At 44.9% G+C, this 24,682-nt stretch overlaps 1 protein-coding gene across 2 annotated transcripts; it reads left to right on the plus strand.

Moving 5' to 3' along the window:
* The first annotated feature begins 777 nt into the window (after positions 1-777).
* On the plus strand, positions 778-24,682 carry notch3 (notch receptor 3). Of its 2 annotated transcripts, XM_072443084.1 has the most exons (33): positions 779-1,051; positions 1,748-1,820; positions 10,551-10,693; positions 10,774-11,109; positions 11,709-11,831; positions 11,917-12,150; positions 12,217-12,372; positions 12,454-12,639; positions 13,328-13,441; positions 14,181-14,294; positions 15,116-15,349; positions 15,432-15,542; positions 15,622-15,814; positions 15,959-16,104; positions 16,206-16,439; positions 16,525-16,677; positions 16,760-16,988; positions 17,079-17,280; positions 17,403-17,559; positions 17,642-17,826; positions 17,907-18,039; positions 18,111-18,368; positions 18,454-18,566; positions 18,652-19,178; positions 19,263-19,589; positions 19,669-19,817; positions 19,904-20,129; positions 20,232-20,322; positions 20,396-20,564; positions 20,655-20,959; positions 21,047-21,194; positions 21,277-21,374; positions 21,465-24,682. In XM_072443084.1, exons 1-33 carry the CDS (start codon positions 988-990, stop codon positions 22,896-22,898), a joined length of 7,365 nt encoding a protein of 2,454 aa, XP_072299185.1. In that variant the 5' UTR covers positions 779-987; the 3' UTR covers positions 22,899-24,682. The 2 variants fall into 2 exon arrangements, with proteins under 2 accessions (XP_072299186.1, XP_072299185.1); XM_072443085.1 differs by lacking the exons at positions 20,232-20,322; positions 20,396-20,564; positions 20,655-20,959; ... (1 more) ...; positions 21,277-21,374; positions 21,465-24,682 and having other exon boundaries at positions 778-1,051; positions 19,669-19,831; positions 19,912-20,129.

The raw sequence follows: 24,682 nt of genomic DNA on the forward strand, positions 1-24,682 counted from the left end.
TTAAAGTATAAGTTGAAGTTTAATTATAAGACAAATGTGAAATGTCTGTCAAATGGATCACAAAAGTTCAGAAATATTGCCTTAAACCTTAATTGAAAAGTTTACATCATCACTTTTTTCATTTTTTGCTGTAAAACAACATTCATGACATTATCTCAAATGTGATATATTGCCAACCCTTTATAAGAACTATGGGAAATGTATTTTTCCTCCAAACGTGGACATAAACATGGTTGGACCGTCTGAATTTCCATTGTGGAGAACAAAGGGGCTCCTGGGGACACTTTCATACTGATAAGGGGTCCCAGGTTTCAAAATGTCCCCTGGTCTAAAACGCCATAAGCATCTCACATTCTGGTAGTGTTTTAAATCTGTTATTATATATTCCACAAAATGTCCCCTGGTCTAAAACGCCATAAGCATCTCACATTCTGGTAGTGTTTTAAATCTGTTATTATATATTCCACAGTTAAATCTTCCACAGTAGTCAACGCATAATACTGGCCTAAACTAGTAAAAGACTGGGGGAGCTGGAGCAGTCCTGGGACAGCTCCTGCCGCGTGCGCACGGGAGGGGTGAGGGAGGGGTGAGGGAGGGAGGGGGGAGGGAGGGATGAGGGAGGGGGGAGGGAGGGGGGAGGGAGGGATGAGGGAGGGGGGAGGGAGGGAGGGAGGGATGAGGGAGGGAGGGAGGGAGGGAGGGAGGGGGGAGGGAGGGGGGAGGGAGGGAGGCAGGGGGCGGAGCCACAGAGGACGGTGGGACACTCTGGGGGGAAACTTTTCTCTAAAGTTTCAGGAGAAGCACAGCAGCCGTGGCCGAGCTGCGCTGGATAATACAAAACGCGCTTGGGACGTAATACCATTTTTGAGGCTACTTTTGTTTAAAGAAAACTGCTACGGTTCCGGAACCATTGCCATTTTTTTGCGTTTGTAAAGGATGTATTTTTGTTAAAGACCATCTTCAGGCGTTGGAAACGTTTCCATCGAAATGGAAGGGAATAGTACCCCATGGATTATTCTGGCGTGTTTGTTGCTTATACATCTGTGTGAAGGTAAAGCTGAATTGTTTTTACTTTGAATACACAGTTTTATTCTGAGCAAAGCGACCTGTTGGGACAACTTTCTCCCGAGCGCTTCTTTATTCTCAGACGGGGGTCTCTGGGGTGCTGCTGGTGGGCATGTTCAAACTTGTTACGGGGCCAAAGTTGTAAATAGAAAACCAGTCAAAGATTTAGAACGTTCACTTAGAGATGTTCTGGCTGGTATAATTTGCCTTCACCGTTTCAGTCATTTAATCAATGAACATGGAGTGAAAAGCCTGTGCAGTAGCCTAAGCATCAGGTGCCCAAGTGCTCCATCAAAGTGCTCTCTCAAAGTGCTAATGTGGGGAACACGGATAGTTGAACAATGCTATAATATTTATGTAAGATTTGTAAGTTAAACGTGTAAAGTAGACACACAATGTAGTGTCTCAGTGGCATTTAAATGTTTGATTGTGTTTCTCTTTAAAACTCTGTGCTAAACAAATAAACACTGTATTTTTGCTGATATATAGGCCAGCTATGACTTGTTTGATTGAAAAAACAACAACACTTTAATCCAAGTTCCACACAAACTTATGGTATGCCAGCGGAGCCTTATTGGGGATGCATGGGTGATAATGAGGCGGCCCCTGTCCCGCAGCTGAAGCGCTGTGTATTGGCCCCGTCTGGCTCTGCTGCTCCATTCACTTTGTCCCGTGCCCGCAGGTTTCCGCTGCATGGATAAAAACAGGCCGTGTGAGAACGGAGGGACGTGTATAGATTCATCTTCCAAATGCATGTAAGTCCAACGTGTTCGTGCACACAACACAACATCAGTCTACAACACAACACACACACACACACACACACATGATGGGGATAGAATATACATTTCAGACTGAACAAAGCAAAAGAGAAAAGGATTTGCATAATAGACTGCATTTAGTTTAGCCACGGAACAGGTTGAGCATAAAATTAATTAGGCAAGAGCGGATGAGTTTGGATCAAGTCAGAACAAGCAGGACTCCCTCCTTCACGTCTTGCACCTGTTCAAGATCTTTGTCAGGTACAATCACTGCACTGCATTACTCACACATAACTACACATCATAACACACCAATAACTTCCTTTTTTTTTTTTTTTTTCAAGCTCTACCTTTAGCATCTATGTTCTTGATTTTAAGGAGTCACTTTTCAGACCCACCCCTTTGGCACTTTTGGAGATACAGCTTTTGTTTTTTAAATTATGAGAGGCTGTGGGGGCCTCTTTGCTGTTAAATGGCATGGTGCTGGGGGTGATTGGTTCTTTGAAAACCTGCGAGGTCCATGGAGAGTATTTAAAACGGAGAGGTACGGTCTTTTGGGAGAAGAATTCCTTGGGTTGCAGCTGCTTCCCTCCAAAACCAAACTGACTCATTAGTCGGTTTGTAATTTACTCTTAATAGGCTGGAGTCTGGCCAGTATTACATTTGATGGGCCCAGGCAGCCAATGGGCTCAATCTCGACTTTTCCAACGAGCGACGAAAGTTAAATCAGGGCTAGATATGAAAAAGAAAATGGCTAGTTTGTTATTCGAGTGAAGTGTGGTATCCCTGCTGCCTTTTTTTTTAAATCATTAGCCAGCCAAGTCTGTCAAGATGCCTGGCTGCCATTACACAAGTTAATTTGTAATTGTTAGGAATCTTCTGGGCAAAACTAACCTTGGGGAGGATGTAGAAAAACGTTAAGTACAGTTTTCTTGCCACTAGATTTGCCCTGTAGAAAAGTTTAGCAGTTCCTAGTCCATTTTTCCAAGTACAAGGTTGAAAAAAAAAGTCACGAGAATTGCAATTGCTTCGTCTGCTCCGAGTTTACGAGATCTTAGTTTTAAAAATCCCATCGCAATTGAGTTCAAACGTTCTCCTTAATCACACTTCTAGCATGTGTCTGGTTTCGTAAGTGCCATTCACGAGCCTTTTGTTTAGCCCGAGCTCTTTGTGCTGCAGACATGTCCATGACGCTGTGTACATATGTTAGTGGTACTGGGGCTGTCCATGTGTAATCCCTCCACTGGTGCCATGCCAAGAGCCACATACATCAGATTTCTAACTCGAGACATCATCCAGGGCTCAGGAGCGGTTAGACCAGTCCGCAGCCGAGGTGAACGCAGCCGCCACTCCACCCCTTCCCCTGGGAACCCACCGAAATTAGAGATACCTCCAAAGCAGCAGAAAAGGCCCTTTCTTCCACCAGATACCTGGCTGAAACCTGGCCTGGTCCGATGGGGTGACTAGAAAGGCCAAAGTCGGCACTCAACAAAGAGACGTGGACAGAATAAACCGGGAAGCATGTTTTGGCAATTGGTTGGAATTTAGAGGAGTTTGTTGTAACTTTATACAACGAAAGACGGTTATGTTCAAGCTACTTTCGTCAATAGTTGGTAAATTTGTCTCGAAGCTAAAATCAGCTCAGGTGACAGCATGTAAGACTGCGTACATTGTTGCTGTCCCAGATTACTAGTATCCTGTGCCGGAGCTAACAATGCTATCATATTATAATATAGCTGCTGTATTCTTTGTGGCAGTTTCGATGCTGACTCGATCCTTTCCTGGGAGACCTGGTTCAGTCTCAGTCCAACATCGCTCATGAGATCATTGAATAGCGCCGCATTCCCCTCTCTACATTTGATAGTGCCTGTTGTACACAAATACCATGGCAAATATCGCTTTTAAGTTTAACCAAAACTATTGTTGGTACTGTTGTTATCTTCTGGAAACATCAGTATCAGGGTGCGTTGCTTGCTTACCCCAAAACTAAACCTGGACTAAACAAGGACTAGAAAAAGGATCAAACCAAGTCTGCCTCAGGACAAAAATGGGCTCAATTTAGGACCAAATAATGACAAGTCAAGTGTGAACACAAATGTATAACAATCTAGCCAACCACACGTAGTGCTCTTTGTTCTGTAGTTCAAGAACTGATTAGAAGCTTAAAAACCTGTCAAATTAAATTGCAAAGATGTTGATGACCACACAATGATGGCTCAAGAAAAATGACGATATTACTGGTTCAAGACATTTATTTACGTCACTCAAATCTCATCAAAACCCCCAAAATCCCAAGCTTACACCACCATTTAGAGACTTCACGCTTTCACCTCACCGTCCACTTGCTGATGCTGTTGATACTTGACAGTGAAAAGCGAATGGGTGTCTCTCCAAAAAAGGTGAGTGATCAGGATGGAGAGCAGGCGAGCCCCCCGGCACCACCCCTCGAGCGGAATGCGCAGCCTACGGAGCCTCAGGAGATATAATTAGGCAGATTGAGAGGGTGTCATTCAGAGCGCATCCAGCTGGAGAGATCCAAGGGGCGAAGGAACGAGGGGGGGGGGAGGTTGTAGCAGGGGACAGCTGGTGGATGTTGTGATGGTAATCCAGTGAAGTCAGATCTGGACAATGGGGGGAAAGCGTAGGGCCAGGTGCTGCCATTGAGCTGGTCCGCTGCCCCCATACTGCGAGAGACAGGCCAGTGGAGGAATGAAGCCTGTAGCTCGCTTTTCCCTTTAACACATGTTGCACTCTCACATGCCGGCGCTCGCTCGTCTCAGCCACCGGTTCTCAACACAACGTGACAAAAAGACAATGAGCGACGTAACAGTGTGTAAGAAACACAGCGGTATTATTAAGTATGCATGCTCTGATCCTGGCATCGGTAGTGGAAAAGTGAGGAGTGTAGGATATTTTGGCGTGCGGTTCCACCCTCCCTCCAAGGAATTGATAAAACAGTACCTCTCTGACTTTGATAAGGAGCAGACTGTTGTTGTAGCGAGGCAGTTCCGAGCAGAATAGCAAGTAGTAAAACAGAAATAGTTGATTGTGTTATTATTATTATTGTAGGGCTTACATTTTCAGCAGAGGCCAATATTTAGTTTGGGCCAACCAGCTGCCTAACACAAACATGTGTTTGAACACTTTAATGCTCTCTTATCCTGTTTGTGGTAAAACAGGGCTGTGGATGAGTTTGTAGTAAACCCAAATTATATAATGTAGGCGAAATAATACATTATTTGTCATTGATTGGTCTGGATTCTAAACAAAATCGGCATCATCATGAAAAAAATACATATTGGTTGATCTCTAAATAGTATTTACTCTTTGAACTGAAACTTCATGAGGTCTGGTCTGGTATAGGTTTTTTCTTGATGCAACTCTCATCCAGAATGTGAACAGGGACAACATTTGAACTATAGTGTTACATCAGCTTTAATAATCACAAAGTTAAGTGTAATATTGATAAGAGAGTGAAAATTAACCCGTTTGCCAATCGTAATAATAATCAGACAATAGCAAAGAGAGGCAGATTATTTTGTTGGCTTAGGCAGCACCTCGGGGCTAGTGTTTTCTTTGGCATCTTTACGGTGGATTAGAAAGGAATGCTTACTAAGATTCCTGCTATCCCACCAGTGCGCCGACCATTGTCCACGACTCCCATCCTTCACCCCGGCATACCTCTGAGGAATGCTCCTCAACAATACTGTTAACCCACTGTCATTCAGGACGTGACGTTTGGATTGACTTGTTTGACTTGCTCTTAAATTGTTGAGGTTTTATATGCTTCAAAGTCTTCTGACAGGCCGATGGAGCTATTGTAATCTCATCATCTATCACGAAAAATGTCCGGTGAGATGCAGAAAACTGGAGTCGAAACAAAAAAAATGGCCCTTATTTTGGGTCATTGGGGAGAACTAGAAGCTGTTGTTCCCAGGCCCCATCGCAGGAAGTAATGGCTTTTGACCCGACTGTTACGCACGTCCCTGTCGTATTGGTCTGGCTTAAGTGGCTTCTGTATTCCTCCTGATTTCATTGCCAATTCAGTCTATGAACCAGTTTGCAGTGTCATTTTTTGTAATTTCTCGGCATTTGGGGTATCCATTTTGTCTTATTCTCCGCCCCAACCACAAGTAAGCCCCTCTGTGAAGTCTCATGCCAAGGCCTCCAGGAGATGAGGACTTTAAAGCGGCTCTGATTGAAGTCATGTCTGCGAGCAGCGTTTTCCAATAGTCTGTGTGCTTACGGAGAAGGAAGGACTTTGTTTTTTCATCAAAAGACTCCACTGGGCCTTTGATTACACAGACGCTTCAACCGCACTTAACAATTTTGCATTGTTTTTACAGAATGCGCTGTGGTTTAGGAACGACTAGACTTTTCCTCATTTTGAGCAGAGGCGCAGTGGCCACACTTCAAATAATTTAAATTCTCTGTCTTTTCCTTTTCTGTCTCTTACGAATACATTTTAACATGTGTTTCAATAATTCAGCTCTTGCTACATTTATTTCTTAGACAAAGCAGTTGCTTGGTCAACAGTTAATAGTCATTAGTTTGTTATTGCTGTGGATTTGGATTTTTTCTGGTCGAAAATGTTTTTCCTTTAGTCGGCAGGGTGGAGTTTTTGAACTTGAGTGAAGATTTGAAAAGCCCCTTCCCAATGTGGTCATGGACATGCCTCTTGCTATTTCAAATATGAGAAGTCCTTTTCCCGTATAAACTGTTAGATCAGTGTTCATATGGCTTCTCTTGCACACCGCACTTCCAAATTGGAGTGATTCTTCCCAAACTGTCCTTATGAAACCCTTCGGACCCCTCTGCCTCGGTCCAGCTCGCTCTCACCATGGGTTACTGTTGCCAGGCTACAGCCCAGGCCTGTTGGTCCATGTAAGCTTAGGCCTGCTGAAAGACAAGCTGTTTGTTTGGGTCACTGCACCCCCTCCTCTCTCTCTCTCCTCTTCTCTCTCGCACCCTCGCTCTCTCTCTTCGCAGCACCCCCACTGCCCAACAAGATCACACAAAAGAGTTCGGACTACTTTAGCTCCTTTATTTGGACCACAAAATGCTCCCCACCCCCCCAGGCTTTTTTCTCCTGAGAAAGCCCTGGCCGAGCTGAGGCGTAGCATAGGAGGCAGAGAGGACGGGGAAGGGGGGGCTGCTGAGGGCCTGCTGTTGCCAATATGATGTCAGTATGGACTTTAATGAAAGAGAGGACCTGGTTCTTTGAGCTTTAAAAAACAAAAACAAAAGAATACGCGGTTTAACTTACAGATATACTGCTAAAAGTTGTCCAATACCAAAACTATAAAATGACAGCCCTTTGTCACGTTGGTGTTTAAATCTCGCCTTAAGCCAGAGAAGAGCCACTTCTGTTGTTTCTGTTATTATCCAGTTATCCAGGAAATACCCTCAGAGAGCAGAGGAGTCCTTTATACTTGTTGCTTTGTAGAGCATGACGTGGTATATGAACCGTGGCGCAGATTACAGCCTCTTTGTTCACAGGTGAGCTCGCCTATGACCTCTGGCGGAGTAGAGGCTATTGTGTACAAGAAGATGGGCTCAGGTTACCCAGCTTCAATGACCCAGAAAGCAGGAAATGTGGCATTGGGTTTCTTTGGGGTTTCACGGGTTTAAACCAAATCAAACACGTTTTTTTGACTACTTGTAATTACAATTTCCAAGAACTTAATCTGTCCATATTTTGCAATTATTTCCTCAGCTGTTTGATGAGTTTACCACAGGTGCTAAGACTGGTTGTAAGTGTCCTCCCAGTGTGTTTATGGGTGTGTTGTAGCTGCATGTGTTTGCGTCATTCATTGCAGTGTTGCTTTTGCTTGTGAAGAAGTGTGTAAAGAGACTTTGCCGTGGCATGCGTATATCCCGTTTACGATTGATGTGAATTTGCTAATAATGAGAGTATTTTGTCGTGGTTTTCCAAAACGAGATGGCTTTTTTACGTCTGTAGCTGGCAGCGAAGCCCAGACAACTTGGCTTTTTGCTGACAGATGTGGACAGATGCATGGTTTCCAAATGTTGCAGCTGTCCAAAGGCTTAATACGTGTTGACACCGGGAGATTACCGACTATAGGCATGCCTCCTGTGTCCTCAGAGACCTTCCCCTCATCTGCTGCCCCGCTTCCTCAAAGGTCAGAAGTCATCAAGAATGAATCAGGGGCCCATTGCGCAACAAGCGTCTGCACCTGCCTTACGCGCACACACCCTCACACACACACACACCCTCACACACACACACACCCACCCACACACACACCCACCCACCCACCCACACACACACACCCACCCACCCACACACACCCACACACACACACACACACACCCACACACACACACACACACACACACACACACACACACACATACATACACACACACACACACACATACACATTAGCAAGGCTTGGTCTGCTGTTCCCAGAGCCAAGGAATCCACAAGGTTGTAAAGAGCCTGATAAGGGACACTCAGGTGCAGGAGACAAAGTAGCACGTTTCTCAGAGCGTTCTGCATTGATACGAGTCCGGCCTGATTCGTGTGTTATGGGAGTAGAGCGCTGGCACAGAGTCAGGTCTAGACAAAAGAATGTGTTTTGGCTTTCTCAACTTTTCTCAACTATGATATGGTTGGAAGGCCGAAAACATTTTATTTGCAGAATCAGTCACTTTCAACCAATGCACATAACATAAAACATAACGCCCCCGTATTTAACAACCCTCTCAACATATCTGGACACACCTCTAGATATCGTAATACGTTATCAGATATGAACCACGCAGCTTTGTTAGTCATCAAAAGTGGTCAATAAGGGCTCGCAAGCACTATCACTGTGGGACGTAGTAATAGTGGACAGCGGAATAGCTGCACTCACATGTCAAGCAAGTGCTATGGAGAAAAGACTCTTGAAAAGGTCTAGATTCAAATTCAAAATAATCTTTACCAACAATCAATCTATTAAATTTATTTATAGAGCACAATTTGTATGAAGCGCAATTCAAAGTGCTTTACAATGTTAAAACACATTTAAAAAAACATACCAAATCATAACATTGAATAACTTATGGAGACAAAACAACTATGATTATTCGCACTAAGGCTACTACATCACGATTGAATGGAAATAGCCAAAATAAAGTGTCACAATAAGCAAATTGAATGTCCCAAATTGTTTTAAGTGACATAATTTCCTTAGCAAACAACAAACTATCCCATCTTATTCTGATGAAACCCCGCTAACCCTGCAGTTTAGCAATCTGCAACCATGGAGCTTTAATGGTTCTTCTCTCAACCATTAAAGCTCAAGATGTGTTTAAAATTTTAACTTTGGCATAATCCTACATTTAAAACATAAATAGCAAATCTAATTGCTCAACCCTAGTTTACACAATTTTAGATACTTCTGTTACCACTGGAGTTCAGTTAGTTTGTTAACTTTAAAAAACTACACTTTTGTTTAGGCAGTCCTTAAAAAATTTAACTAAAGAAACGATCAAAGCGGTTTGGGTCAGAGCAGGGGATTTGAAGTGGATTTTAGTGGGCAGTGGACATGGCATTACAGGAAATATGACATGACATTCTTGCTGAGTAGACCACTCCCCCCTCCTTTGGGTTGTCCTTTGGGCCAATCCCACACTCTCCTGCAGAGCGGCCCCTCCCCACTCCCTGCAGATTCACTGACATTATCATCACAATCAGTCGGGCACCTCTGACATCTGACCTCTCCACATGCGGGAGGAGGCCGAGGGGGAAATGTTTGTCATGGGATTTTGCAGTGGGTAACTGTCGAAAATAGGCTGGCATGTTGTGGCTGTTTCAAAGAAGCGTGTGAACATATTTAAATAAAGGTGCACTGTGTAACATTTTTGGTGAAAGGATCGTCCGCCACCTGCTTTTCTCTGTGGTGATGTAATTGCTTTTCCTTGAATATTTCACATTATGGCTCTCCACAGATTTGACCTGGTGTCACCTGCTTGACTCTATGGAGATGAATAACCACATTCCACGCAAACCAATTACATCGCCATTGAGAAAGGTGGATGGTGGACCCTCCACCAGAAATGTTACAATGTAGTTGCAAACACAAGTTGCAAAAATGATTGGTGTCGTTTTTCATCTTGTTTTGGCAGAAAATAGAGAATAGAAATTCACTTCTAGGTGTATAGTTGTAAACATGTCTCCATTTAATAGAATTGTCCAGATGTCACCATGGCATAATACCTGGTGATGAATAACAGAAGAAACACTGCTGATCCTGCCTAGGGCTCCTCTCCAGTGAAACAAAGTACAGGGCCTGAAGGCAGGGCCCCGAGATCACCGGCCTGTCATCAGCATTAAACACCCTGTTTGAAGCGGGAAATGGGGGTAGTCCACAGCAGACTCAACTGTGGGTGTAGAGTTACTGCATTTTATTAGCCCCCAAAGAGAAGACTAATGTCCCAAAGGGGGGTTATATGTTAGCTTTGGACATAGATTTGAGTTTAACATGAAGATAATTGAGTTATACGGTCACTGGGGAGTCTTAAATAAACCTATCAGTCTTCTAATATCATTATCTTAGTCAAACATTACACTGTGGGTTTTACAAAGCTTTGCACCTACGTCAATGTGTATTATTCTTTCCAGCATGAGCGTGTTCTTCCATTCAACTATATTTTTGTAATAATTCAACCATTATTACTGTGGCTTACAAAACTCTATGTGCATGTTTTATCTAGATGCCGTCCTGGATATATAGGCTCTCTTTGTCAGTTCCTGGATCCCTGTCACCGGACTCAGTGCCTAAATGGGGGAGCGTGCAAGAGCCAAGTGGCAAACGGCATCGCACAATACAGCTGTGTGTGCCAGAGAGGGTTCAGAGGTACATCTTTGCCCTTTGTGCTTATATTTGCAAAGAATAAAATGAAACGTGATCAACTGTACCTGATCTCTCATCCGTAGGCCAAGACTGCTCTCTAATAGATGCCTGTGCCACAAGTCCTTGTGCCAACGGGGCGCGCTGTGTCAATTGGAATAATCACTACAACTGCTCCTGTCCTCCGGGCTTTCAAGGAAAAAACTGCCGCAATGATATAGATGAATGCAGGAAGCCTCGTGCCTGCCTCAATGGAGGCCTCTGCATGAACACCCATGGGTCGTTTCGCTGTCAGTGCCCGCCCGGGTACAGCGGGCGCACATGTGAAATACCCATCATCCCCTGCTCCCCGTCCCAGTGCCTCAATGGTGGAACATGTCGACAAACCAGCGACCACTCCTACGAGTGTGCATGTTTGCCAGGTAAGCTGCTGTGTTTATTACTAAGTGGTGTTTCCATTATTATTATGATCATGATACTTATCATAATTATCTAAACTGCCTCACTGCCAGTGGTGGCTCGCCAGACTGATGATTTAGGGAGTAGTAAGACTGCTTGGAGTTAGTTCTCAATCCCAGGTCTTGTGTGCTATTAATAGCTGGTGATGGGAGTGTGGCGGGTGGGAGAGTTGAAACAGCAGTCCTTTTGCACTCTGCCCTGTTCACAACAGAAAAATGTATTTATGAGCTTTCTGGTTTCCACTGGGGAGGGAACAGGAAATGGTTCCTGCCAGAAAGGAAGTAATTGAAACTGTGAGAGATTATAAAACAAGCAAACACTGCTGGGAGCAGTGGCCTCTGGAACAGGCAGAAGCCGTGACATTTGCTGGCATTGTGTGGGAACCATCATGAAACCATGTAAACAGTCAGACACCCTGTGAACACTTCACTGCCCACGTTCACCTCCACAAGTGTGGGAAGTTTGTGTGGAGCATCTGGAGAAGGCCCCTGTGTACCGGAAGGGGCCACATGGCTCTAAGAGCAAGTGTATATGTGTATCATCATCTCTTTCTCTCTCTCAGGCTTTGAGGGACACAACTGTGAGAATAATGTGGACGACTGCCCAGGTCATAAGTGTATGAATGGGGGTAAATGTGTGGATGGTGTCAACACCTACAACTGTCAATGCCCACCAGAATGGACAGGTACAGTCTTTTTTCAGATTCTTCTTTTTCAAAAGCATCAGTAAAGTAAGTGTTCTTATGGCTTTATGTTTTTTCATCATGTTAGGACAATACTGTGCTGAGGACGTCAATGAATGTCTCATGCAGCCCAATGCCTGTCACAATGGTGGCACTTGCTTTAACATCATTGGAGGACATACCTGTGTGTGTGTGAACGGCTGGACCGGTGATGACTGCAGCGAGAACATCGACGACTGTGCCACAGCCGTGTGTTTTAATGGAGCCACATGCCACGACCGTGTGGCATCCTTCTTCTGCCAGTGCCCTGTGGGGAAGACAGGTATGAAGGGTTATTACGAATACAAATGTATGGAAAAAATTAGTTAATTGATGTTTTGTTCCGCAGGTTTACTGTGTCATCTTGACGATGCTTGTGTCAGTAACCCATGTAACGAAGGTGCTGTGTGTGACACAAACCCTCTGAACGGTCGTGCCATTTGCACCTGTCCCGCTGGCTTTGTGGGAGGAGCCTGCAACCAAGACATGGATGAGTGTTCTATCGGTATGTGCACCATTCTTAAAATCAAGATATTTCAAGTCTTTGATCTTTAAAATTATATTTTAATATGATTTTTGTTTGCAGGCGCAAACCCTTGTGAGCATTTTGGGAAATGTGTGAACACAGAAGGCTCTTTCCAGTGTCAGTGTGGCCGTGGATATGCAGGACCTCGCTGTGAAATAGATATTAATGAATGTCTCTCTATGCCTTGCCAAAATGATGCAACTTGTTTGGATCGCATTGGAGAGTTCACCTGCATCTGTATGCCAGGTACATCATTTATAACACACATTTCCTCCATCAGAAAATCCATGCTTAAACTTGACCTTGTCATAGAACACTATGCAAGTGCACACACTTGCAGACTGTTATGTAACTCCTTACGTGCACCTCTCCGCTGTCAGTCCTCGGGTGCACTAGACAGGGCATTGGTCTGGGTTAAGTAAATTTTAGTCTGGTGTGACACAAACACAGTGAAACTCTCATGCACAGTCCAACATGCATCCTGGGGTTTTGGGAACTATACAAATTAAGAGTTGTGAGTCGGGTCTATAGGACTGGATGTGCAAGAGGGTGAGCAGTTAGGGGGAGGAGTGTGCTGTGCATACTAATGAGTTGTAGAGTTGTGGGAATCGAGCTGAACAATAGAGGCCCTCTGTGCTAAACTTTGCACCCCTCATACACACAGAGAGGGAAAGAAGCTTTTTCCCAGAGCCCATGCCCCTCCCCCTGCCTTTCCAGAGACAAGTCCTTCCTCTTCACCATCTTCATCATCATCATCCCTGGCAAAGTCGAGGGCTGTTTTACCACAGTAGTGCAACTTTAGAATTCTCACACAAATCACTTGATAAGTTTTGGTGTTTGTGAAGAAGATCTAACACGGAAGGAATTCACAGAAACTCACTTCTAAATGCCCTGCAGTCTGTAGACATAACCTAAATGCAAACATGTCTTACAGGATACATGGGAACATACTGTGAAGCTGACATAGATGACTGTGAGAGCAACCCGTGTGTGAATGACGGCATCTGTCGAGACATTGTTAATGGTTTCACATGCACCTGTCAGCCAGGTAAGTCTTCTGCCTGGCCTCTAAATCTGTCCTTCATGTCAGCACCTTATAGAATAAAAAGCCAAAGTTTAAATGGCCCTTAAGAGGAAAATCTAGACATGCCACTCAGAGCTACCACTTGTTTAAAAAGACAGATCGAGAAAGCTGCCTGTCCTGCTGCCAGAACAAAGACACCATTGTGACCCTGCTCCCCTCCTCTGTGGAATGTGGACAGGACAGCAGTCTCCCTCGTCCTGCCTGGCGCTGAGGGGAACAGCAGTCTTTTAATGAGATTCTTTTCCAGCTCCGCAATTTACATCTGGGACAGACGTCCCCCCTTAAACCCCCAGCTTGCTATTGAGTCTGTGGAGCTGATGCAGGAAGATTGTGGGGGTTCCCAAAGAGAAAACAATCCCACCGTCTCCTCAAACCCCCACTCTCTGCGGCCCACGACTCATCCTTTTGAACAGGGCATTTCTGTTTTATTTATTTTATCATTATTTGTTGATATTGTGCATTTTAAGGCCCTTTCACACAAATAAATTGCACTCTGTTAGGTTAATAAGAGACTGTAGTGAATCTTCAAGGTCACAGACTGTATTTTTCATTTAGATTCATGTTTTAACCAGTCAATCGTGACCAGACATCAGTCACCCGGCCAGAGACCTCTGGCCTTAACAAGGACTGCCCTCTGCCCCAGGCTGGAGGCCTTTACTGGACCTACCCTCTGACCTCTCCCCTCTGTGTTTGCATGTCCCAGGCTTTACCGGCACCATGTGTCAGATCGACATCGATGAGTGTGCTAGTACACCATGCCAGAATGGGGCCAAGTGCTACGATCGGCCCAATGGCTTTGAGTGTCGCTGTGCTGAAGGTATGTTCTTTCTTTCCTCTCAGTTACTTAGTAGACAAAATTGAGAGATAAGCATATGCGACCAATGTTAAAGTTTTATTAAAATGCCAGTGTTTGCTGAATCAGCAGTTTCTCTGGACGTCTGCCGTGTAAACCTGGAAACTTGAGGCCCACCTCTCTTTTCTGAATGTCAGGATCATGGGGTCACTGAGCAAAGGCATTTGTTTTGAAAAGACCATTGGTCCTCACCCCTACATCTGTTCATCTCAAACCTGTCACATCACACTATCGTGTGCATCACATTAAAATGAAAAAAATAAAATCTCTGTAAAAACTAAATTCCATTTCAGAATGTTTTTAGTTTGAGGTTGTCTGTGAAACAACGATATTTATCCTGTTTATCTGGAGCAGTGGGAGACATCATTGTTTCAGTGACCAGCTGCTTGGTATTCCCTGTGTTTGTGGGCCCCTTCTGTTGAGTGCAGGGCTCCTGTTTGACGTGGTGCAGCCCATTGTTCCCTCCGCCACACAGAACAAAAGCAGGACTGGGAGGCCTGTGCAGGGTCCTTCTTTAGTGCTTTGCCAAACTCAGCACTGCTCTAAACACATGCTACACAAACCCAGTCTTGTCTAGCTCAGACACTGTTGTCTGGGCAACCAGTGTGATTCGAGCCAAACTGTAGACGCTTTATAAAGTGAGAAAAAATGTGAGACAGACACAGGAGGTTCAACTTTGAAAAGAGAGTATACAATATAAACCCCTGGAACTGCCTTTTAACAAATAAAATGTATATCCTATTGGAATTTACAACCACGTCTAAATATTTTTCTATTTCATGTAGGTTATGAGGGCACCCTATGTGAGAGTAATACTAACAACTGCCAGCCTGACCCCTGCCATCACGGGACATGCATCGATGGCATTGCCACCTACACCTGCAACTGTGATGCTGGTTATACTGGGTACCGCTGTGAAAACCAGCTCAATGAGTGCCACAGCAACCCCTGTCAAAACGGAGGCAAGTGCGTGGACCTGGTCAACAAATACATTTGCCAGTGTCAACATGGGACCTCAGGTAAGTCACGTTCAGATTGAGTATTTAGAAGGCGGTAAGCCTCTAACAACAAGAAATGTAAATATTGTGTTTTTATTGTCAGGCACAAACTGTGAAATAAACTTTGATGACTGTGCCAGTAATCCCTGTGATTATGGGATTTGCAAAGATGGCATTAATCGTTACGACTGTGTTTGCAAACCTGGATTTACAGGTGAGAACCAATACATCTCCTCTTACTGAAAAATAAAATGCTGTCAGCAGTATAAAAATGACGTACTTTTCCACACCAGGTCCCAAATGCAATGTGGAGATAGACGAGTGTGCCTCCAGCCCCTGCAGAAACGGGGGCACATGTGTGGATGAGGAGAATGGGTTCCACTGCCAGTGTCCAGAAGGGTTCAAGCCTCCGTACTGTTACTCCCAAGTGGACGAGTGTGGAAGCGCCCCCTGTGCCCATGGAACCTGTAGGGATGACATCAATGGGTAAGAAAACAAAAGATGTTTAGACTCAGCAATGCCCCCTGTCACCACACCATTTAACTTTGACGGCTAAATCATAGAGTATTACATTTTTCTGTACAAAGTTGTAGGAATAAACAATAATAAGCATGTATTTGTTTTTTTCAGTTATCGCTGTGATTGCGAACCTGGCTGGGTGGGAAAGAACTGCGATCTCGACCGGAACGACTGTTTGCCAAGTCCTTGTCAGAACGCTGGCACATGCATTGACCAACTCAACGGTTTTAGCTGCAAGTGTCGACAAGGCTTTAGAGGTATCTTTTAATCTTTCAATCCGTATGCTTATATCACAGAAAAGCCTATTAGCTATCAATGCATTTTGGGAGGGTATGTAAAACTGTTTTTCTTTTTACAGGTAATCTTTGCCAGGTGAATATCAATGAGTGTTCGTCCAGTCCTTGTCTAAATAAAGGAACTTGCGTGGATGGTGTGGCAAGTTTCACCTGCATCTGCGAGGCCCCGTACAATGGCCCTACTTGTGCTGAAGTCCTCACTCCTTGCTCTCCAAACCCGTGTTCCAATAATGCCATTTGCACCCATACTGCTGACTACTTGGGCTATCAGTGTAAATGCCAGCAAGGATGGCAAGGTAAGTTTAGAATTAGGTTATCGAAATGTTTTGCCGTATAATGTAAAGGAAATAGACATTTATTTATGCGCCATGTTGTTTATAGGTCAACTGTGTAACAACGATATCAATGAGTGTGTCAGCAACCCCTGTAAGAACCGTGGAACTTGCACAAATACACTTGGTGGCTTCATGTGTTCGTGTAGAGGTGGATTCACAGGGCCAAACTGTGAAACAGACATTAACGACTGTTCTCCGAGTGAGTGACCTAAACTATCTCCTGTGTGAAGACATAAATATAACTGCTAAAACCCTAAACATCATCTCTTTTGCTTCATCAGACCCGTGTTTGAATGGAGGTTCTTGCATGGATGAAGTGAATTCGTACCACTGCAGTTGCCTGCCAGGATTCACAGGCCCTCGCTGTGCTTTGGAGATCAACGAATGTCAAAGCTCCCCTTGCAAAAATGGAGCCACATGCAAAGACTATGTTAACTCCTACACTTGCACATGTAGGCCTGGTTTTACCGGCATCCACTGTGAATCGAACATCCCCGACTGCACGGAGAGGTAGGACTGACTATTGTTCTCCACCAGTTTGTCCCTTTCAAATTTAATTGTCGCACATCATACAACTCACCTGTTTGTTCTGATTTATAGCTCGTGCTTTAATGGAGGGACATGCACAGACAAAATCAATGGTTACGCCTGCACTTGCCGCTCCGGGTTCACTGGCTCTCACTGTCAGTACGAGGTGAACGAATGCGACTCCCAGCCCTGTCTGAACGGTGGCGTCTGCCAGGATGCACTCGAGTCTTTCCGTTGCTCTTGTCCCAAGGGCTACACCGGAAACCGCTGCCAGGTACAAATCCAAACTAATAATACAATTTCAGGGGAAAAACCACCACCAACAACAACAAATATATATATTTATTCTGTAATGTGAAAAATGTATTTTATTTTTTTGCTTTTCCTTCCCTGTAGACCCCAGTTGACTGGTGTAGACGATCCAATCCCTGTCAAAACGGAGGACACTGTCGACAAAGAGATGCTACATTCAGTTGTGATTGCTCTGGTGGTTGGTCTGGACGTTACTGTGACATCCCCAAGGTCTCTTGTGAGACAGCAGCACGCCAAAGAGGTACTTTTTTTATTCCAATGAATATCTGTTGTCACTTCTTTTAAAAACAAAAAAATAATATATTAACTGTGCTCATTTCCAGGTATCCAAACCGACGAACTCTGCCACCATGGCGGTCACTGTGTCAACACCGGCATCGCTCACTTCTGTAAATGTCCTGCTGACTACACTGGCAGCTACTGTGAAAGCCAAGTGGACCACTGTGAGGACAAACCCTGCCACAATGGCGCCACCTGTAGGGGATATGTGGGAGGATACCAGTGCGATGTAAGTTTCCCATAGTTGCAGACCCGAAACAGTATTTGAAGTACTAATAAATTAATTGGTCTTTGTGCTTGTTATTCTAGTGCATGCCGGGCTACACTGGTCAGAACTGTGAGATTGAGATCAATGAGTGCCAGTCACATCCATGCCAGAATGGAGGTACCTGCATTGACTTGGTGGGACATTACATTTGCTCTTGCCCTCCTGGGACATTAGGTAAGTACCGGTATATAAAAAAACACTGATTTAACAACAATTTACATCACAATAATATGCCTTCTCTGCAGGTGTGCTCTGTGAGATCAATGAAGATGACTGTGCCCCACCCCTGAGGCTGCGCAATGCCCCTCCAAAGTGTTTGAACAATGGCACCTGTGTTGACAGAGTGGGAGGCTATCGTTGTAACTGCCCCCCTGGATTCACTGGAGAAAGGTGTGAGGGCGACATAAATGAGTGTCTCTCCAATCCCTGCAGTCCCTCCAACAGCCTGGACTGCATCCAACTGCCCAATGATTACCTCTGTGTCTGCAAGCCAGGATACACAGGTAGATGAGACCACAATGTGGTTGAGGTTATTGTTAAATTATCTCTAAATGTGCTTTTGAACTAAATGCACTTTGTTGTCTTTAGGTCGGAGATGTCAGAACAGATTTAGTGTATGTGAGTCTCACCCTTGTCAAAATGGAGGGGCTTGTTCTGTATCAGGCAGCTCTGCATTAGGATACACGTGCACTTGTCAGTTGGTGAGTAAATTAGTAAATGGGATATGTTTTACATTTTGTGCTGGTACCTCTTTTAGTGTTCTAAGTGTGATAATGCAATGTGCAGGGTCACACTGGTCCTAACTGTGAGAGGAGCTTGTCCTGTCGGGAGCTGTCTTGCTACTATGGAGGAAGTTGTGCCCTGACCACACGGGGTGCACGCTGTACATGTTTGCCAGGTTACGGTGGACCCCAGTGTCAGCATCGCACAAATGAAGGCTGCTCATCCAAACCCTGCCAAAACGATGGGTTGTGCACAGAAGAGACAAGTTTCCCCTACTTCCACTGTCAGTGCCGCAGTGGGTTTAAAGGGAAGCGTTGTGAGCAGGTCAACACTGTGGCCGAGCCACCAGTCCCTTCGTGCCCTCTTGCTGACTGTCACGGCAAAGCCAATGACGGCGTCTGTGATAAAGAATGTAATTCCCACGCATGCCAGTGGGATGGAGGGGACTGCTCTCTGAGAGTGAACCCCTGGGCGCGCTGTCCAGACCCTCGCTGCTGGCGTCTATTCAACAACAGCCAGTGCGATGAATTCTGCAACAACGCTGACTGCCTTTTTGACAACTTTGACTGCAGAAAGGAAAAAGTGTGCAAGTAAGTTAAACATCACTAAAATATTGTTTTTGCCACCAATAGATTTGAGAATTGTGACCTAACTATTTTTTGTCATTTTTCCAGCCCCTTGTACGAGTCTTATTGTATTGCCCACTACGCTGATGGTCAGTGTGACCAGGGCTGTAACATGGAGGAGTGTGGCTGGGACGGCATGGACTGTGCACAGAAAGTGCCTGTGCAAATGGCAGATGGTGTGTTGGTCCTTATCGTCCTCCTACCACCCGAGCAGCTGATGCGCACACAAACTGCTTTTTTGCAAAAGTTAAGTGCCATTCTGCACACTACTTTGCGCTTTCAAGTGGACGACAACGGCGAAGCCATGATTCGTCCTTACACTCGGTGGAAGTCCCGCCTCAAACGAGAATTGCAACCGCAAGAGGAAGTCATTGGGTGAGTCTGGCATTCCAATAATAAGCATTTATTAATGATCATTCAAAAAGTTAATCTGCTGCTTTCTCTGTTCTTGCAGCTCGATTGTGTATCTGGAAATAGACATCCGTCTGTGTCCAAAGGAAAATGAAGACTGTATTAAATCAGCCGACAGTGCTGCAGAATACTTAGGGGCCCTTAGTGCTACAGATTTGCTCCCGTTTCCTTACCCTCTCAAAGAAGTCAGCGGTGAGTAACCAAATGTGCATTTTGCATCTATTTCGGATAGTTCAATTGTGAAAATGACAATTTATCGTGTTTCTGTTTTGCTGCAGTTAAAAAGACATCCTACTCTGAAGTCATACCGCAGTGGGTCAAGTTAATGCTGATTGGTTCAGCCTCACTTTTCCTCTTGGTGATCCTGGTCATCGGCATGTTGATTGCTCGTAGAAAGCGAGAGCACAGCACTCTGTGGTTCCCAGAAGGATTCTTCCTTAAGAAAGAGCCCAGCAGCAACAAGAATCGCAGGGAACCTGTTGGCCAGGATGCCTTGGGATTAAAGTAAGTTATTTTTCAATGCTAACATAATGTTTATGTAGATAATATCTGCCTGGTGCACACATGGATATTAATATTTATTTTTATTTTCAAAATAAAAAACAGACACATCCCAAAAACAGTGGAAGAATCTCTCCTTGGAGATCATAGTGAGCAATGGATAGACTCAGACTGCCCAGAAGCAAAAAGACTCAAGGTTAGTTACTTTGGAATGTCATAAACAACTTCTTCTTAACACAAAAAACTGACATGTGACTTGTGCTGGTCAGGTTGAGGAGCCAAGTATGCTCTCTGACAGTGAAGACGCAGTAGACAGCAGACAATGGACCCAACACCACCTCGCAGCAGCAGACATTCGTGTACCTCCAACTATGGCCCTAACTCCACCTCAGGGAGAATATGAAAGTGACTGTATGGATGTAAATGTGCGAGGACCAGGTGAGTAAATCATGTGTGCTTGTGTTAATGACTTTTGCTCGGCTAGCTCCTTTTACCATGGACTAAACAGAGTGCGTTTATTGTTTCTAGATGGCTTCACCCCTCTGATGTTGGCATCGTTCTGTGGAGGAGGCCTCGAGCCGGAGGTGGCAGAGGAAGAGGAAAGTGAGGAGTGTTCGGCCAACATAATCTCTGACCTCATCTATCAGGGCGCATCCCTCGCAGCTCAAACTGATCGCACAGGTGAAACAGCGCTGCACCTGGCAGCTCGCTATGCCCGCGCTGATGCTGCCAAGAGGCTCCTGGATGCTGGAGCAGACGCCAATGCACAGGATAACACTGGGCGGTCACCTCTCCACGCGGCAGTGGCTGCAGATGCACAGGGAGTCTTCCAGGTAATCTGAAATGACCCATTTGTTTTGTCTTATAACGTAAATATGGTGTGTCCTACCATATGACTTACAATGTATGTCATTTTGTAGATTTTAATTCGAAACCGGGCTACTGATCTGGACTCTCGCATGTACGATGGTTCCACTGCTCTTATCTTAGCTGCCAGGTTAGCAGTAGAAGGCATGGTAGAAGAACTTATCACATGCCATGCTGATGTTAATGCAGTCGATGAATTAGGTAAGCATGTCTAATCTGCTCTCACTGGCACACTGCTGACTTTTACATAGAATTTACCATTAAAACAAATATGTATTTTTAGGTAAATCTGCACTGCACTGGGCAGCAGCAGTAAACAATGTTGATGCCACAGTGGCTTTGCTGAAGAATGGTGCAAACAAAGATATGCAAGACCTCAAGGTAATGCCTGTGATTATTTCTATAACTGTGCTAATATAAATAGTCTATAATCGCAGTCTGGACTCATTGCTTCTCTCATTTACCTCTTAGGAGGAGACGCCTCTGTTCCTGGCTGCACGAGAGGGAAGCTGTGAGGCTGTAAAGGTGCTTCTGGCTCATTTTGCAAATCGCGAAATCACAGACCACATGGACAGACTTCCCCGGGACATTGCACAGGAGCGTATGCACCACGACATAGTGCAGCTTCTGGACGAGTACAATACAGTGAGAAGTCCTCAGGGCCACGGAGGGGCTGGACACCACATGCCTGGGGCACACACACTGTCCCCTCTCATGTGCCCTCCAAGTGCCTTCATGCCAAGTCTGAAAACCACTCCTCAAGGAAAGAAGAACCGCCGACCTGGGTCAAAGGGTTCAGGCCTCGGGGGCCAACATAACACTTTGAAGGAGTCTGTCAAAGCACGCAATAAGAAGTTAACCTTAGACATGCAAAGTGCGTTACTGGAGAGCTCAGTCACCCTGTCCCCTGTCGACTCTCTGGACTCACCACATGGTGGAACGAGCAACGCTGGCTACATCACCAACCCCACATCACCGGTAGCTATGCCATCTCCAGGGCTTTACCACACGTCTATGTCTGTTCCAAACACCCCAATGGTGCACACCAGCATGATGGATGGAGCTGGCCCCTTTGCTGTGTCTCTGGCACAGCTCAATGACCTGGGGGCTGGGGGTATGTCTCTGCAGGGCCGGGTGTCCATGTCTTCTGATGTTAACCATGGCTTTGTGCTGAGTTCAGGTCAGATGGGGCTCAACATGGGCCTGGTCAGCCCAGTCAGTGTGCCCTTTGACTGGCACAGTCGGATGCCTCCCTCTTCCCAGTGTGGTCAACAGGTTGTGAATCTGGTCCATAGCAGTCAGGCGGGGATGCACCCACAGAGCGCTGCAATGCAGCAACAAAACATGATGCTCCACCAGCAGCAGATGTACCGCAGCGCCATGCTTCAGCCCACACCAGTTAGCGTAACACCCTCCATCAGTCCAGTCAAACTGCCCTCCATCGCAGAGCACCAGCAGCTCATCAGTCTGACCACATCCACACCCCCCACACCCCAGAGCTCTCAGCCCACTCCCTCCTTCTTCCAACAGCAGCCTCAGCAGATGTCGCAGGTGCCCGCGCAGCAGCCACAGACTCAGCCGGCACAAACATCCACCCCAATAACACAGACCCCACAGCCGCTGGCGCCCCAGTCCAGTGCAGGGACAGAGGACTATCCCACCCCTCCCTCTCAACATAGCTACACTTCTGCACTGGATACAACACCCAAGCATTACCTCCGTTTGCCCAGCGAGCATCCCTACCTGACCCCCTCCCCCGAGTCCCCCGAGCCCTGGTCCAGCCCCTCTCCTCAGTGTGTTTCTGATTGGTCAGATTCTACTCCCAGTCCAGCTGTCGCTGGTACTGCTCAAACCCAAATTTCCCAACTCCCAGAGGCCAATGGGAAGATGCAGGTGTTTGCGTGAAGCCTCTACAGATCCTGTGTGAAAAGGACACTGGGTCAAATGTTGGACTGGCCTCTGGCCCGTCTGTGTTTATGCGTCAGCCTGTTTCCAAGATTTTCATTGGATTTGGATTGACTGTATTATGAGGACCGTCTGCTAATGATGACTGCAGAGAAAAACGTAAAGGGAAATGTGTGTTGCCTGGTAAAATAACAGGCAATTAATGAAGTAATTCTGTCACAGATGGACTTGTTTTTTATTATAAAAAATATATGAAGAAACTTAAGTCTTTAATTTCAAAGACTTGGGAATGTTTTCCTGAAACTAACATTTACAAGTAGAAAGAAAAAAGAAAATGTTGAAGGGAATTCATTTATTTTTATTTATTGTGTTTTTATTTTCTTTTTGAACATTTTAGGTGGAACATTTCTTTCTGGCCTGGCAACAATTCAAATATGCATAAACTCCTTTGATATAAACTGACTACATTTCTGAGCAAACATGGCTTCCATAACATTCATTCAGGCCAGTTAACTGAAAGAGAATATCCACCTGATTTTATTTATTTAGGCCTTCAAACTTGGTCAAAATGTTTACCAGGTTATAGCAAATATATAAAAGTAGCCAAGCATTAGTTATAATTTCTGATTTAATTGAACTGTGGTAATTATTTACTTTCCATATGAGTATTATGAGTAAGAATGTACATCAGTGTCTTTAAAGCACTTCAAGTGACCAGCCTGTGGGGTCTGTGTGGGTCCAACAAGATTCTTCAATGCATATTTATCATGAAAGGGTGGCACTGAAGCTATGACTTTCCTTTTGACTTTTGTAAGACTTCAACAAAATGTAGCATCTCACTGTGGGCGAAACATAGTCGACTGCCAGCCCAGACATCATCAAGTTTGTGATTATACACTTAGCAAGCATTGGTTCTGCTTACAAAGTCAGCTTTTCACTGCCTATTTGGTTTTTGTTTTCATTTTTTATACTTGTATATTTGTGAAATCTGTGGATACATTATAACATACTCAGATGTACTAAGCTATACTTATACAGCTGCTATTTTATATAATTCCCTGCCTAAAGGCTGAGTCTGTCAAATGGCATCATCATTTTAGGCCCTCATCATGTCCCTCTATGGACTAAAACTAACATTCCTATCTTCCTGTAGCTGAGGTGGTCTCAGGTGGGTCCCGGTGGGGTCATGACGGCTGGTTTCTGACTGCTTGTGCCCAGTCACTCCTCAGGGAGGTCCTTTATGGCATGCAGTGCGGGCCGCTCCCGCTGCATCTACAGCAGCAGTCCAGTGTCATAAAGTCTCCTCCCAAACTTGAAAGATAGGGAAGGGCACAACGCTGCTATGTAGTGCTGCAACCTTTGCCTTTAACATAAGTTTGGGAAGACACTTATTTCCCCACTACCACTACCTGAGAGTATGGAAACTCAATATAGGCATTTCAACTTAAAGCCATAGTTTTTGGTGTAGATTTCTGAACATAATGTACAAGACATTGCTGGTGCAGGAACCTATCACAACTTGTAATTGTGCCATAGTTTTATTTCACTTTGCAGTAGATTGTCCGACCTGGGAACCACAGTTAATGTCGTTGTTGTTCACATTTCATTGCAGACTGTGCACTCCGAGTGGTTATGTTTTTGTTTATGTTTTTTGTACATTTCAACAACCCATTTCTGTTGTAAATATGATTGTTCTGGGTAGTTCTTTGCTTAAGAAGTCTTATGTCTCTAAAATGATTATGTACTAATAAGAACAAAAATAAAATGTACTTCTTTTAGCATTA

The sequence above is a fragment of the Eucyclogobius newberryi genome, unplaced genomic scaffold, assembly GCF_026437365.1.
Source record: "Eucyclogobius newberryi isolate DKJ021-1_F unplaced genomic scaffold, fEucNew1.0.hap1 SCAF_13, whole genome shotgun sequence".
NCBI lineage: Eukaryota > Metazoa > Chordata > Actinopteri > Gobiiformes > Gobiidae > Eucyclogobius > Eucyclogobius newberryi.

Bases quoted from the DNA above. Each gene is read 5' to 3' on its own strand.
- notch3 (XM_072443084.1), top strand. From the start codon at position 988: ATGGAAGGGAATAGTACCCCATGGATTATTCTGGCGTGTTTGTTGCTT. The intron at 1,821-10,550 runs GTAAGTCCAACG...TGTTTTATCTAG, and splicing joins GATTCATCTTCCAAATGCAT to ATGCCGTCCTGGATATATAG. The intron at 11,110-11,708 runs GTAAGCTGCTGT...TCTCTCTCTCAG, and splicing joins CGAGTGTGCATGTTTGCCAG to GCTTTGAGGGACACAACTGT.